This window comes from Cordyceps militaris (genome assembly GCF_000225605.1).
Source record: "Cordyceps militaris CM01 unplaced genomic scaffold CCM_S00002, whole genome shotgun sequence".
Lineage (NCBI taxonomy): Eukaryota > Fungi > Ascomycota > Sordariomycetes > Hypocreales > Cordycipitaceae > Cordyceps > Cordyceps militaris.
The window spans coordinates 4658062-4671168 of record NW_006271970.1 but is presented as its reverse complement, the minus strand read 5'-3'; the positions used below and the strand labels follow the sequence as shown (position 1 = coordinate 4671168).

Here is a 13107-nt window from a genome sequence, read left to right as displayed (position 1 = left end):
TATGCAACCGCACCCCTATCGCCATGTCCAAGCCAACAAGAACACATCCCACGGAGCTCGCCACGCGCCGCACTTGCATGGTCAATGACTCGCTGTTGCATTGGGTTGCAGTAACAAATCGCCAATCTCTTGTATCGGCCCAACAATGACAGCTGCATTGCAGCGCTGCACTGTTGCATGGCAGGAACTGCGCTCTGAACCTCGTGGAATCAGGGATATGCTGTCTACTACACCTTACCTTGATGCCGTGCGCCTCTGCTTTGTGCTTTGCCCCAGGACGTTATCCGGTGCAGATCCAAGCGTGCCCAGAATAAGTGACATGGCTGCTCATTCGTTACCAGTTTCCAGGTTCCGCCGCGTAACCCCGACATATTTATTGCCTGTGTCTCACTGCCCCCAATGCAACTTACGGTCAGCCAAATGCTTCCTTTATTACTTTCCCACACATACGTACAATCTACGCTAATCCTTCATGCCTTGGACATGGTTCAATCCGCATCATCAAGGCGGAGTCATGTGCTAAATTATGGATATATATCGTCGGACAGTAACCTGGATGCGCATAGTTTGTTTGCCCATTGTTTCAGCCACCACTTCTTGTTGATCTTGGTGTCGATACACTTTTCTACATCATGTCTTGGGTGCCACCGCTGCTGTCGATTGTCCACGAAACATCACATTCCATGCGTTGCACACCGATAAGCCCCGTCTTCCAGCACCATCGCAATGATCACCTGGACAGCATTCCAACAAACAGCTGATGATTTGGTATAATTGTATTAGGTGCTAGAATAATAATAAAAATCCCGCTCAGTGCTATTTACAACTTACCAGGGGATTCGACTGTGCTTCTGGATGTTTGAGACTTTTATTGGTCGGCAGTAGTAAATCGATACCCCTGCATCAACAGCCCTAACTTGTGTATTTATTCTAAAAATTATTTATCCTGTAATAATCAGAGGTTTTATCAGTATTACTGGAAGCTGCTGGCCCTCGACTCGTTTAGAAAAGGGGTCCGCCGCTTGGTTGGGTGACGAATTTGACCATGCGCTTCCTTCAGGCTCGGCTTCACGGCCAAGCTTCTCGGTGTGGGGGTTGAAATGCCATCCCATGCAGCTGAACCGCCAGCTTGGCTGAATTCCTCCAAGGGAGTGGCCAGGAGGCTTCCGTGTTGCACCTCATGTGACATCGCAACCTGGGGCTGGCTGACGCCGCACGCTGTGCGTGAGTGAACCCGTTGCGCATTGTATGCACCAACGGAACCAGGAAACGGCCAATGACATCCGCCATCAGAAAGACGGCATTGTGTGACAGAATGTGCCACAATGCCACCCTTGACAAGAGCCAGTAACATCGAGGTAGGAGACGCGCAACCCTTATACCCTGTCGTCCAGGCAGCACTGCACCCACATTGCCACCCCGGACATGTCTTGGGCATCACACCGGTCAGGATGACGGGTCGGGCCGCTTCGAAGGTCATGATTAGGATCAGATCAAAGTAACCAGTCATTCTTCTTGGCCATACAGGTAGTTATTGATAAGGTACCTGTGTGAGACGGTGGCAGATTCCTGCAAGAACATGAATGCGCTGACAATAATGAGTCAGTAATATGATGGGCATGTAGTCCGGAGGAACAATATTACAATAATCTCTAACTTGGACAATTGCTCTTGAAACATGTTTTAATTGGCCATGACTGACTTCACAGACAAGGATATGAGCTCACATGGAGAGAGAGGCTTCGCATGCTCTGTATTTGTTGCTGATGAACTACGCCGCTGAACCAAGAGCCTAGGAAGCTCCAAAAACATCGCATACATGACTAATTGGCAGTCCCATATGCGATGATAGTAATTCATTAGACGTCTTGGCTTTAAAAACCATGTGCCTGTTGCTTAGCTGCAAGCTCGAGCGGACTTGACAGCCATGCCGTGAAAGTCTGCATGGTGACCTTCATATAATTTTTGAAATCTACGGCGATAACAGCGAGGAGAAAACATCTTCCCAGATACTGAACCTTGGGGCACCATGATGTGAGAAATACTTTTAGTATGGTTCATGCTTTATTGGGGAGCGGTGGTGCTACCTGTCTCGACTTCGCGCCAGCCTCGCGAGCCTGATTAGGTTTTGTGATTCAGATGCATATTATTAGTCAATATTGAGAAAATACTAGATCCTTTCCCCATTGAGAGATAAAAGAAGATGCAAATACTTGGATAAACAGGCACCGAGGCAACTGTTTGTTTCACAGTCTATAAATGGCCGCTGGATTCTGTCTCGTAAAGTTCGTACTGTGGACGCCAAATTGTAATGGCACCTACAGCCCAAAGTTAGTACACCCAAGTTTTGACTATCAAATTGAACGTTTACAAAATGGGACAGGAATAAAATGTTGGGAGAGTTGGCTTTCGCTGGCGTGCCGGCAACGAGAGCGGCATCTCCGGCTGCGCTTGGTGGCAGCCACCACTGGCTCGGTCCCATGACCCAGCGCCAGGTTAACATCAAAGATGTCATTGGATAACTATATCTTCTGATTAAATCCATATTTCACCGTAGTCAGGCCGCCACCGTCTGCGCTGCTATTTTGGCACGCGAGCTCCAGCAGCAGCTGGACGGCTCTGCACAGCGGTACGCGGTACCACAGACGGTGCCGGACACGGCGATTTTGGTCGACGTCCTGGATCTGGCGTCGTCGGGGACGAAGGCAAGATCCAGGCGCACGAGAAAGAACGGCGAGGACCGGCCGCTCGGGTCGAGCATTCCGGCGGGGTGCTCGCTCGACGCTGTGAGCCTGCCAGACCACTTGCCGGAAATTCTTGCACAGCACACTCGTCTTTCCCTGCATAAAATCTACAGAGTCGGCGGAATCCAGCGGGAGAGCCGGGAACAGGGGGCTGCCATCTGCCGTCCGGCAAATGATGGGGAGATTTCGAGGCCCCGGTCGCTGGTTTGGTGCCATTGCAGACGCATATCGAGGTGCGTCCGCGGGAAATGGAACTCGCGCTGCTCCTCTTGGTCCCGAGTCGGCGGCAAAAATGCGCGGGCCGCTCTCAGACGGCCTCGGCTGGCGCACGGGTTGGCGGCAACCCGTTGTCGAGGAGGTTACTGCCGCACGACGAAGCAAAAGTGGACAGACGCAATCTCGCCGGCGGAGATGACGTAGGGAAAGGGGGGGTGTAGTTCTCGACAGCTCTCGGTTATCGTGTACAATTTATAAACAGAGCGAGAGTGCCCGCGTGGGCTTGTGGTGGGTTAGCTCGACGGGAGGCCGAAGAGCACAATTTCGGCCTCTTCGGAGTAGGTGTCGACTTTGCTGTGGATGATAGCTCGGTCGGATATGAAGGATCCGGTGGTGTACGCTTGTGGTACATTGTGGCAGTCGCTCTCTATGGATATGGTCAGTTGTAGACTATGTACAGGCTCGTGGAAGGTGTTGATGGGCTGTTTGTCGGTGGCGGTGCAGCTTGAAGAAATATACGTCCACAGAAGTGTCTCAAGATGCATCCAATGGAATATGTATGGTTCTTTTTCGCCACGGGCTGCTCATGCTGTTTATACAGCTTCACTTAACTTATCTCAGTCTCCTCGTTGACTCTGAGATATACTTCATCGCCCCGTCTCGATTTCAGATCGATCGGCCTACGGGTGGTGGCGGGCCGAACTTATTGGCCCGTGGAGCTAAAACGCCTCACGGGAGCAAACAGATGCTGCATAGTTAGTGGCCAGATACGATGTGCATTACTCCATAACTACCAGGTGGAACGCAATCTTGGTAGGCTGAAAGCTGTATCAGCACGGAAAGTCTTTACAGTACTGACAGATGAAGATACTTGCAAACAACGTGATGGGTATTGTAAGCAACCATCTAGAGTGAAGAAGAGAGAATAGGAACCAATAGCTGCTGATTGCAGTTGAGCTGTTTCATACCCTTGCCCGCAGTCAATTTGTACTTCATGCCCGCCACAAACACCCGACATGCGCCATAAACTTGACGGAGAGCAGTTTGCTCAGCTGCAGCCTTATTGTTACCATTATGGAGCAAAAGGTAGTGCAACTGCGGATCAATCCACCATAAGCCACTCCTGTGTTTCCTCCATGTCCGCTTCCTGTTGTCTTGGGCTCGGCGTGGCGGAGCTAATCATCAATTCCGGGGCTCAAGTAAGCTTTAAATGACGTAGAAATTGATAAAAATATACCAAGCCCCGCATGTACTAGTCCTGTTTTGTTTTAACTAAGGTTGTGCCAGTGCCTGCCAAGATGGCGGTTCCCAATTGTGGTAACCTCCGGCTTATCAGATGACAATTGACGTACGTGAGAATATCAGTGATACTTCAACTCAGTTATTTGAATCATCCGAGGTCTGCGGGACTGGTTTTGCGTTTTATATAAAAACCGTCTACCCATTGGCCACTTACACGAAGTTGTGCTCAACAAACCTGAATATAGAACCCCTCACATCACAATGAAGGTTTCTACTAGCAACATCATTGTACGCATATTCACACCAAAAGATGCACCGTTTTGCTGACGCAAGTTGTATACAGGCTCTTCTCGCGCTCGCCGCTACCAACGTCGTCGCTGCACCAGCTACCGGCGGAGTCAGCGTGGACGTAGCGTCCGATGCAACTGCCAGCTCACAGCCCGACTTTGCCAATCTAGGAGAAGAGTCGTTGGACGACGACTACAGCGGTGAACCGTTCGAGCTTTCTGAGCTCTTGCCGGAGCTGTTCCCGGAATTGGTGGCTCGCGCCAAGCCAGGCTGCATGGGCGGCAGCTGGAGGGCATGTCACGACTGGACCCTACGACAGTGTCCTCTGCGGTGCACTGGCCTGCCGCGACGCCGGCACCCTTGCACGCAGCGATGCATCCGAGGGGCGGATATCCAGTGCCAGAAAGCATGTTCCTAAAGCTTTCAGATCGCTTTCTTGGACCGACGAGTGATCGCTTGGGAATAGACGAATAAACGATAGCAAGCAGATGGTCCAGCAGAAGGCCCAGTTCTAGTGCAGGGGGCTACCACTTCTTAGCAACGACCGGAAAGTTCAATGAGATGAATAACCACAGTGCAATACGAAATGAGTATGATGTATTAAAGTAAATCCGACCATGAATCATGTTGCCTATTAACCACTTGGCAGGAATGCCAAACCTAATCGCATCACCACTGGTGCGCGGGGTATAATCCTCCAGGTATGAGGGAATCAATAACTAGAAAATGACCAAGAGCGGAGGGACGAGTTACAGGTTGAGGCACCCCCAACTCTAGACACTTTAGCAAAATGGGACTATATAATGAAGAAAACGCCCCAAGTATCACGATGCCACGAGTACGCCGAAGCTCCATCGCAAAACAACAAGAACACAGAAAGAATGGACCCTGTGAAAACGATTGACCATTTAGGATGAGACGAGATGTGAGATGGTACTGATGCCCGCTGAGCTACAAGTCCGAATTGGCGCGGCGAGGGGCCGGAGACGGTGGTCTTGACGGCACGCGCTGCCAGCCGTTACCCAAGCTTTGAGAGAGTGCACCAAACCATCCGTCGCCACGTGAGGAACTTTGACCGTTCCGTGGTGCTGGTTGAGAGATGCCATGCTCGACGTCGGATGCTACGCTCGAAGACGCAGCTGCATCGTCGTCGCTATCCTCACGGTAAGGCTCATATCGCGGCATGGATCGAGATGAATGGGCAAGTGAGCGCACAACGTCTCCTTTGCAGATCGGGCAGGTTCGTCGTCGGGTTGTCAGCCAGGGGGTACTGCAATCTCATTAGTAGTGGGCTTGGGTATAGGGTTGCCGAATCTGACTCACATGCACTCGGCGTGGAACTCGTGGCCGCAGGGCAGGCTCATGACGCGACTGACGCCGTCAACGTATTCTTCCAGGCAAACAACACACTCCACCTGTCGTCCCATGTACTTGCGCCACTCGGCAGAGAAGCCGCTAGCTCCTTTTTCGTGCTCATTTCCAGCCCGGTGTCGCGATCCGCTTGGGGCGACGGGGATGGATGCACTGGGAACGGTAAGGTTGTCACTTTCGGGGACACCAGTCGTCGTGCGGGAGCGAGGTCTGGGCCTCGATGGGCTATGCTGGAGCAGAGGAGTGGTGGGTGACGAATTTATAGGAGAGGTGGCCTGCGGCGAGATGCTTGGTGTTGCGGCCACAGTGTGATAGGTGCGTACTGGTAGGCGCTCGACGACGGATTTCGGGGCCCGCCAGCGTCGGCGACGGATGCGTGCTCGCAGGATCAACAGCGCATAGACGACACTGAGAGTCACGAGAGGACTGACGACGAGGACAAGCAAAGTGTCGAAGAAGGGACTGGTGCCGCTATTTGGTGTGATGGTGACCCAGAGGCCGTGATGAGGTTCGGAGGTTTGTCCGTCAAGTTTCACGGGGTCACTCTTGACATCATCCTCTTCTGTAGTCAACGCCTCGTCGCCGTCGGCAGAATCCTCCTCTCCAAATATCTTTTTCAGGAGGCCACGGCTCTTGCCAGACTTTTCTGAAGCATCAAGATCGGCATGTGATGATGCGTCCTTGCCGGAAAGCTTGCTCGCGGATTTGATATCTGCTTTTCTGAAATCCGAGGGAGTGCTATGAGCCTTTTCATTTGAGTGAGACTTATCCACGAGATCTGGGTCGCGCCAGTCTTGGACGCCAATGCGAAACTCATCTCCCACCGCCTTGGTTGGCTTGTGCGGTTGCTTTTTAGTGCCCTTCATGTTGTCCGAAATCTTCTTGTCGGTTTCGGTGTCCCATTCATCAACCATTACCCACTCCAGCTTCCCATGTCCAGGAGACTCGGTGCTTGCACGGCGTGAGCTTGTTCCGAGGAGACGGGAGAGCCAGCCGCGGTCATCCTTGGTCGCTGAGGTGGATTCTTGGGTAGCGCGACGAGAATGTCTGCTCGACGTTGTGGCTGGTTTACTTTTGCTTTGGATCGGTTTCGGTTTTTCTGAATTGTTCTTGGTAGGGGACTTCACACCCTTCTGAACCTTCAGTACTGGATTTCCGCCCTCGTCGATGCTGTCCTCAATGAAGCTGCCAGGCTGCGTGAGAGACGAGAGGAGCTGTGCCGTGGTTCGCGCAGTGAACACGGATGGAATAGTGACATTCTCTGCATCCTCACCTCTGGCAAACATGTTCACCAGCGGCCCTCCTCGTTGATTGTCGCCTACAATAACGGCAACGGCGCCTCGACGTTGTGCCCACATAACTTTTTCCAAGAATCCGCAGCCTCCGCGCATTAACAGAACCACTTTCCCCTCGATTTCTGCGGACTCTTGCATAGACTGGATATCTGCGTGTGTTGATGCTGAAGTGTCTCGCCTGGCAAGGGAGTTGCGAACCGCCTCATGAAGATAGTTGTCGGTGCCGTCATCGATGGTGCGCGGCGTTTTGGGCGTCTCGCGGTCTAAGTCTACTTCTTTCGAGGTACTTTTGGCGCCCTTTTTGCTTCTACCGGGTTCACCTTTGGCAGGTGAGTGATGCGATACGACTGATTTGATGGAGGACTTGAGCATTGCCTGGGGACTGGCGCCACCTTCCCAGCCAGGAATGTCGGTGCAGCCGAGCTCTCCATGGGATTCCAGACTATCCTCAGCAAATCCACTGCCGACCCAAAGCTGTCCGCTCAGGCCATGTTGTGCCAGCTGGGGACCAAAGGCAGCAGGTCGTGCAGCAAACGACGTGCTGTTGTCATCTGTCAAGCTGATTGCGGCATTGGGCTGGAAGAGGGAGAATGGCGGGTTGTAGTATACGAGTCCTAGGATGGACTTTCGAGAATTTCCCGGCTTCGGGCGAATGACGTTTGGTGTTCGGGTAGCGGCGGTAAAGATGGCTCGGAAGAGGACAAAGAGGGAGGCGGTAAAGAAGATGGCGAGGATGACGATTCGCGTGGTTCGCATCTTGTCGCTTGCGTGGGGTTTCAGGCGGGTTCAAGGAGGTCGAGGAATGTGACAAGCTGACGAGGTGACACCTGAGTCACCTCTTGCGACCAGCAAGGGCAGCCAGCCGTGCGAGGTGGGCTCCTTTACATCGGCATACGCCGATTGACGCGGAGGAGGGAGATGCAGGCGGCACAGTGAATGGCGGCCAACTAAAGGCGCAAGACGGCGAAAAGTCTGCGGAAGCTCAAACGTGCGCTCGTTCAGTACACAATGCGATGCAATGAGGAGGAAAAGGCGATGAGCCGGCGCGGATGCTAGAGAAGAGAAGGAACAAAGATTAGGGAGAGGTGAAATACGCAATTGCAGCAGAGGAGCGACAAAGATATCATGGGACTGTCAGGCCAGCCAGTGGCGTGAGGGCGGCCTGTCAAATGGGGGCTGGGCTTAGCACCTTTCAGGAGGTCGGGGCCCGAGTCTCTACGCCTAAAACTCGCTGGCGCCCACAGAAAGACAGCCCATCGTGCATCGTGACCCACTGAAGCAAAGCAAAGCACAGCGGGCGGCACACCCTGAGGGGACCCCTGGATGAGGCTAGTGGGCTTAGCATGACGTCGACCCCATCACCTGCTCCAAGCAGTCACAATGGCCACTGCTATTGAAAGTCTTCGAGGATAAATTCTCACCATATAATTAGATTGCTAGGAGCGATGCCGAAAGAGAATCCATTTACTGCCAACCAAAATAATACACACAAGCCCTGCGCGTCGTTATATCGCGCGTGGAGCGTCCACTATACCCCGCGTTTGACGAGTGCTTTGGATGCGCCCCCTCTTTTGGCGTGGTGGCTCGGTCATGAAGCAGAGGTACATGACACTGGCACTTCCATCACACAATTTAGCCATCGACCGCGTGATATGCATCCCTAGGGGCCTCAAATTCTCCAATAACATCTTCTCGTCGGCCTAATATCGGGTTACCCTACAGATAGCAACAAGGTACAAAAAGACATGCTTCCATACCAGTACCCACGTTTGCTTGCAAAGCGACAGGTAAAAGTACAATTGCTGATATTTACCCGATTCCAAAATCGGAATAACGCGTAACCAAAATCGTCGTTGAAAACGTCGCTCATATCCAATACAAAAGGATTCAACAATCTTCTAAATAACCCAGCCGCCCGTGTCATCATATCATCGGACCCAGCAATCTTGTCCTCTCGACCCATAAACGTATCCTAACTTCGCCCCCAATCATACTATACCAAAGAGATCTATCCGTCAGCCTCATCAGCGCCTTGCATGTCCGTCTTTGGATCATACGACACTGAAAACCGTCGTTCTATTCCCGACAACGCGCCAACCGCACCACGACCGCGAATCTTCGGTGGCGGAGCCGGCCCTATCTCCTCATCCTGTGAATCGTGTAACGAACTCTCATTCCCCGCTGACACTCCTAATTTCTTTCTAGCCGGCGAGCGATGCCGGTGCCGTCGCCGTTCTGTATCTCGACTCTTTGTCTCTTGTAATCGATATCCGCTTCGAGGAGATCTAGATCTATCATCTCTAGAGCTTTTATGTCTGCGAGATTGATATCCATCATCGGGGGAGTGGTCCCTGTGTCTTGAACGACGCCCGTCAGCTCCGCGGCTGCGATGATGCTTGGAGCTGTCACTAGGGTGGTTTGGAGAAGCACAACTCCTATGCTGCAGTTCTTGGTCGCTACCTCCAGAAACATCTTCGGATCTGTGGTCTCTTGTTATGCGCTTTGCCTTGTCTCGACCTTGGCTATTGGACTTTTTTTCATCGTCATTTTCGCGATCTCGTTCCCTTCGCTTGCCACCGCCCAGGATTGCTTGTATGGCGCCCATATGTCGCTCTCGTATGTCTTTTGTAGAAGGATTTGACTTCTTTCGCTTGGTCTCTTCGGCGCGCTCTAGCCCCTTGAGGCGAGCTTTCGACTCCGCGGCTTCCTTTGCCAGAAGCGCCTTGTTGTGGGTGTCGGTGCCTTTGATGATATTGCGCAAGAATCTGGTGTTGGGTTTGGGTATGTTTGAAGGCCTATTGTCTGTTAAAAAAAATCCGGACGAGAAGTCACGATTTGCTGCATTACTTCTTAGAGTTGGAGTCCTTTCCCAGGAAAGCGTCGACACCCATGGCTGAGTATTTGATCGAGCAGTCGGAAGCCTCCTGGCTGAGAAGCCCAGCGACATATTCGTCTGTAAGATATTCTTCGTTTGCCATCGTGAAGAGCTAATCCAGCTAGCACTATCCTGCCCTGCAGGGGGTGCGCTTTCCAAAGCAAATTGTCGAAGAGCCAGTGGATGAATCTTGAAGATCTTGAAGAGATGTATAGAGTACAAGTGCCGCCTCGTTGGAGGTGCAGTCACTCAAGTGGAGTCGTTACTAACCCAATTAGGCTACGAGTAAACAGGAATAACTCGACATCGCGACTTTGCTATTTCGTACAACATGATCTCATCAAATTTATGAGCGCACCCACGGCTTTTGACTCACTCAATCCAATAATACGCAGCTCTACTTAAAGCAATGACGACCCCACCACGCAAGTCAGAAGCGAAAGCGCAAGATGTGCTCAAAGCCTTGACGCGACACCAAGCGCACCATGAAATATCCATCATCAAACTCAGCGAACCCATCACAAACTACGCAGCACACGAGCCAAGACAAAGAAACTCAGATGCATCCTCGCTAGAAGGGCCGACGCCGGCAGGCCTAGAAGCCGATTTGGCGCATTACAGCGAGCTCTTTTCTAAGCTGCGATTTTCCTACGTCGAACAAGTCACCAAGGAGAAGTTTATACGCGCCATTGTTGGAGATCCGCCTCTCATCGTCAGCATGCGGGAGAATCTCGCGCTGGAGAAGCAGAACTTGGAGGCTAAAGCTGAGCTGAAGAATCTCAAGCAGGAGGTTGCGAGCATGGTGGAGGACTTGGAGCGCAAAGCCCGCGAACTTTGCCAGATATACAAAAATGTTCAGCTGGAAACTGCTCGGTTGGAGGAGCTTCCCATGAAGGTGCATGGCCTTCAAGCGCAAGTGGCCGAGCTGAAATCGTCTAGGGCTACAGCAGACTCGAATCCCAACATGAACCTGCCACTCACCAAGACGAAACAGCTCGTGTCCCGTCGCCAAGCAGAGCAGCAAGAAGTTACGCGCGAGCTGGAGGCCCTTCAGTCAAAGCTCCCTCGTAAGAGAAAGGAGGCAGAGCGCCTGGAGGCAGAACTGGGCCCTCTGGAAACGAAGCGGCAGAATAGCAGGGCCGCGGCGCGTGAGGCAAAGCGGAGGAAAGAAGCCGCACTGGGCGGCGTCGGTGACGATCTCGAGCAACGAGCGAGATGGTGGCGGGCCAGTGAGAGCATACTCTCACAGCTCCTCGACACCAAAAGTTGACGGGATTTCCGGCGGCCTCTTTGGTGCAATTTCCCGTTAACATGGGTGAACAAGGTGTTGACGATGGATCGAGTACAATGATGGATGACCCAGGGGGGCACCGGGCGTACATTCCAGCCCTACGAATTGGCCTTGGTCGGAGTTTATGGCGTTTCATCACTGTTTAGAAATAAATTGAACTCGGACTTTGGTTATCGATTAACAATTCTGCGACGGAGGCTAAATTCCGGTCACTACTTGTTTTCTGCCGTGAGAATATGGGTGTATCATTAGGTATGGACTAGTTATTACATAGTTGCAACTTGACAGCGAGCGCTAGCGCATTGCTGGTTCAAGCCGCGAGGATGATCCTTTTTAGCTGCTAATATTAGAATAACTAGCGACTGCACTTGCGAGTCACCAAATTCATTCAATAGCTTGCTCCCTTGTCATGAGCTGTCTGTGGGTCGTAAGCCTTGGCTGCGCCCCGAGTTGCCAAAAACTGGCCAACTCATCACAAAGACGCGCCGTGCATAGTCCGAATCCGAGTTTGCGGAGAGAGCTAGTTAGATGAGCAAACTCGCAGAATGGTTCCCCTTCGGGGAAATCTTGGGCGAGCTAGCGGGCGCTGGGCAGGCTTGGGCGTTCAAGTCATCGGTAACACGGAGTACACGAGGCTGCGAGCTGAGCTTGCCAAGCCCTATCGAGGCAATGGCAACGACGAAGGAGGACAAGCCAAGGCACTGGCACTGCCTCGTTTGGCGCGGAAGAGCGTATAATAAAGTACGAATAACTAGTAAAAAGCAGCTTGTGAAGGTGAGGGGAGCTCAGGCCTCCGCTGGAGGATAATACGCGTAATACGCACATGGCGTTGCTAGGTCCTGTTAACGAGGCTTGGAGGGAGGGGGGTGCGTTTTCAACGGGCTTTTCCAGTTTGCACCGAATACGTCGGGAACTCCACAGCCAGTTCGGTCCCGAGGACGACTCGAGAGCGGGACAGATCCAAGGCGAGTGCCTGGGCGACAAGTGCCGCTCGCGCCCCGGAAAGATACTCAGTCCGTATTTGCCAACCCAACTATTTTTGCGACTTGCGTGGCGGGTATAAAATGTTGCGCGCATCGCCGCTGAACGCTAAAACGTTGAACTAATATAGTTGCTGAGTTCAGTGCATAGTTACAGTTTTTGTTTGATTCTGCCCCCCCCCGCCTTTGGTGGACTGGATTTTGGGGGTCTCGAACTTGCAACGGGTATGCTGCCAAGACGGCGCCTGAGGGCCGGCCGTTATGAGACTATGAGACTTGTTAGAGGGGCCGCCACTCTCAGCTCATCTTCTTGATGAGTTTCCTTCTACCCATGCCCAATAGCATAGTATGTAGGTATGCGGCTATGGAGCCGCGTTGGTATCGATGCTCGGGAGGAGCATGTTGAGCATGTACGTACACCCCGGGCAGGTCGCACCGAATGCAGCCTTGGGGGGCATGTCGAAGTCTGACTGGCTACTCGGCAATTGACTGTTGATTGCAACAATAAGTACGTTGATAACACGGTTGTATCGCAGCATTTGGTGTATCTATTATCGCCTCATGTACTGCCAATCCACGATCGCTGCGGTCAAGTTTAGATCAGCCCCTATCAATAGCTCTCAGCCTCACTCACTGGGCGGTTCTGACTGGGCGGTTCTGACCGGGCGATTCTGACCAACTACAGTTGCCAGCTATTGCCTGAAACGTATATCTGGAAGTGATGGTATAGCTCAGTGAATACACAGAAACAAAAACTACAGTGGCTCGTTCTGGTAGCTCTTGCGGAAATAGCTTCCGAGAAAGA

At 52.3% G+C, this 13107-nt stretch overlaps 6 protein-coding genes across 6 annotated transcripts; 3 read left to right on the top strand and 3 right to left on the bottom strand.

Annotated features, from left to right (window-relative positions):
• Window positions 1-973: 973 nt before the first annotated feature.
• Window positions 974-1510, bottom strand: CCM_03385 (uncharacterized protein; the record flags this gene model as incomplete). Its single annotated transcript, XM_006668536.1, has 1 exon — window positions 974-1510. The coding sequence occupies one exon, from the start codon at window positions 1508-1510 to the stop codon at window positions 974-976; it is 537 nt and encodes a 178-aa protein (XP_006668599.1).
• Window positions 1511-4463: 2953 nt separating this feature from the next.
• Window positions 4464-4908, top strand: CCM_03384 (uncharacterized protein; the record flags this gene model as incomplete). Its single annotated transcript, XM_006668535.1, has 2 exons — window positions 4464-4490; window positions 4546-4908. 2 exons carry the CDS (start codon window positions 4464-4466, stop codon window positions 4906-4908), a joined length of 390 nt encoding a protein of 129 aa, XP_006668598.1.
• Window positions 4909-5441: 533 nt separating this feature from the next.
• On the bottom strand, window positions 5442-7912 carry CCM_03383 (RING-9 protein; the record flags this gene model as incomplete). The annotated part of the gene is made up of 2 exons (XM_006668534.1): window positions 5442-5760; window positions 5814-7912. The coding sequence occupies 2 exons, from the start codon at window positions 7910-7912 to the stop codon at window positions 5442-5444; spliced, it is 2418 nt and encodes an 805-aa protein (XP_006668597.1).
• A 1434-nt stretch (window positions 7913-9346) lies between these two features.
• On the bottom strand, window positions 9347-10134 carry CCM_03382 (LUC7-like protein; the record flags this gene model as incomplete). The annotated part of the gene is made up of 3 exons (XM_006668533.1): window positions 9347-9564; window positions 9617-9951; window positions 10004-10134. The coding sequence occupies 3 exons, from the start codon at window positions 10132-10134 to the stop codon at window positions 9347-9349; spliced, it is 684 nt and encodes a 227-aa protein (XP_006668596.1).
• A 306-nt stretch (window positions 10135-10440) lies between these two features.
• CCM_03381 (uncharacterized protein) lies at window positions 10441-11301 on the top strand (the record flags this gene model as incomplete). The annotated part of the gene is made up of 1 exon (XM_006668532.1): window positions 10441-11301. The coding sequence occupies one exon, from the start codon at window positions 10441-10443 to the stop codon at window positions 11299-11301; it is 861 nt and encodes a 286-aa protein (XP_006668595.1).
• Window positions 11302-11867: 566 nt separating this feature from the next.
• Window positions 11868-12385, top strand: CCM_03380 (uncharacterized protein; the record flags this gene model as incomplete). Its single annotated transcript, XM_006668531.1, has 3 exons — window positions 11868-12053; window positions 12159-12188; window positions 12248-12385. The coding sequence occupies 3 exons, from the start codon at window positions 11868-11870 to the stop codon at window positions 12383-12385; spliced, it is 354 nt and encodes a 117-aa protein (XP_006668594.1).
• Between the last annotated feature and the right edge of the window lie 722 nt (window positions 12386-13107).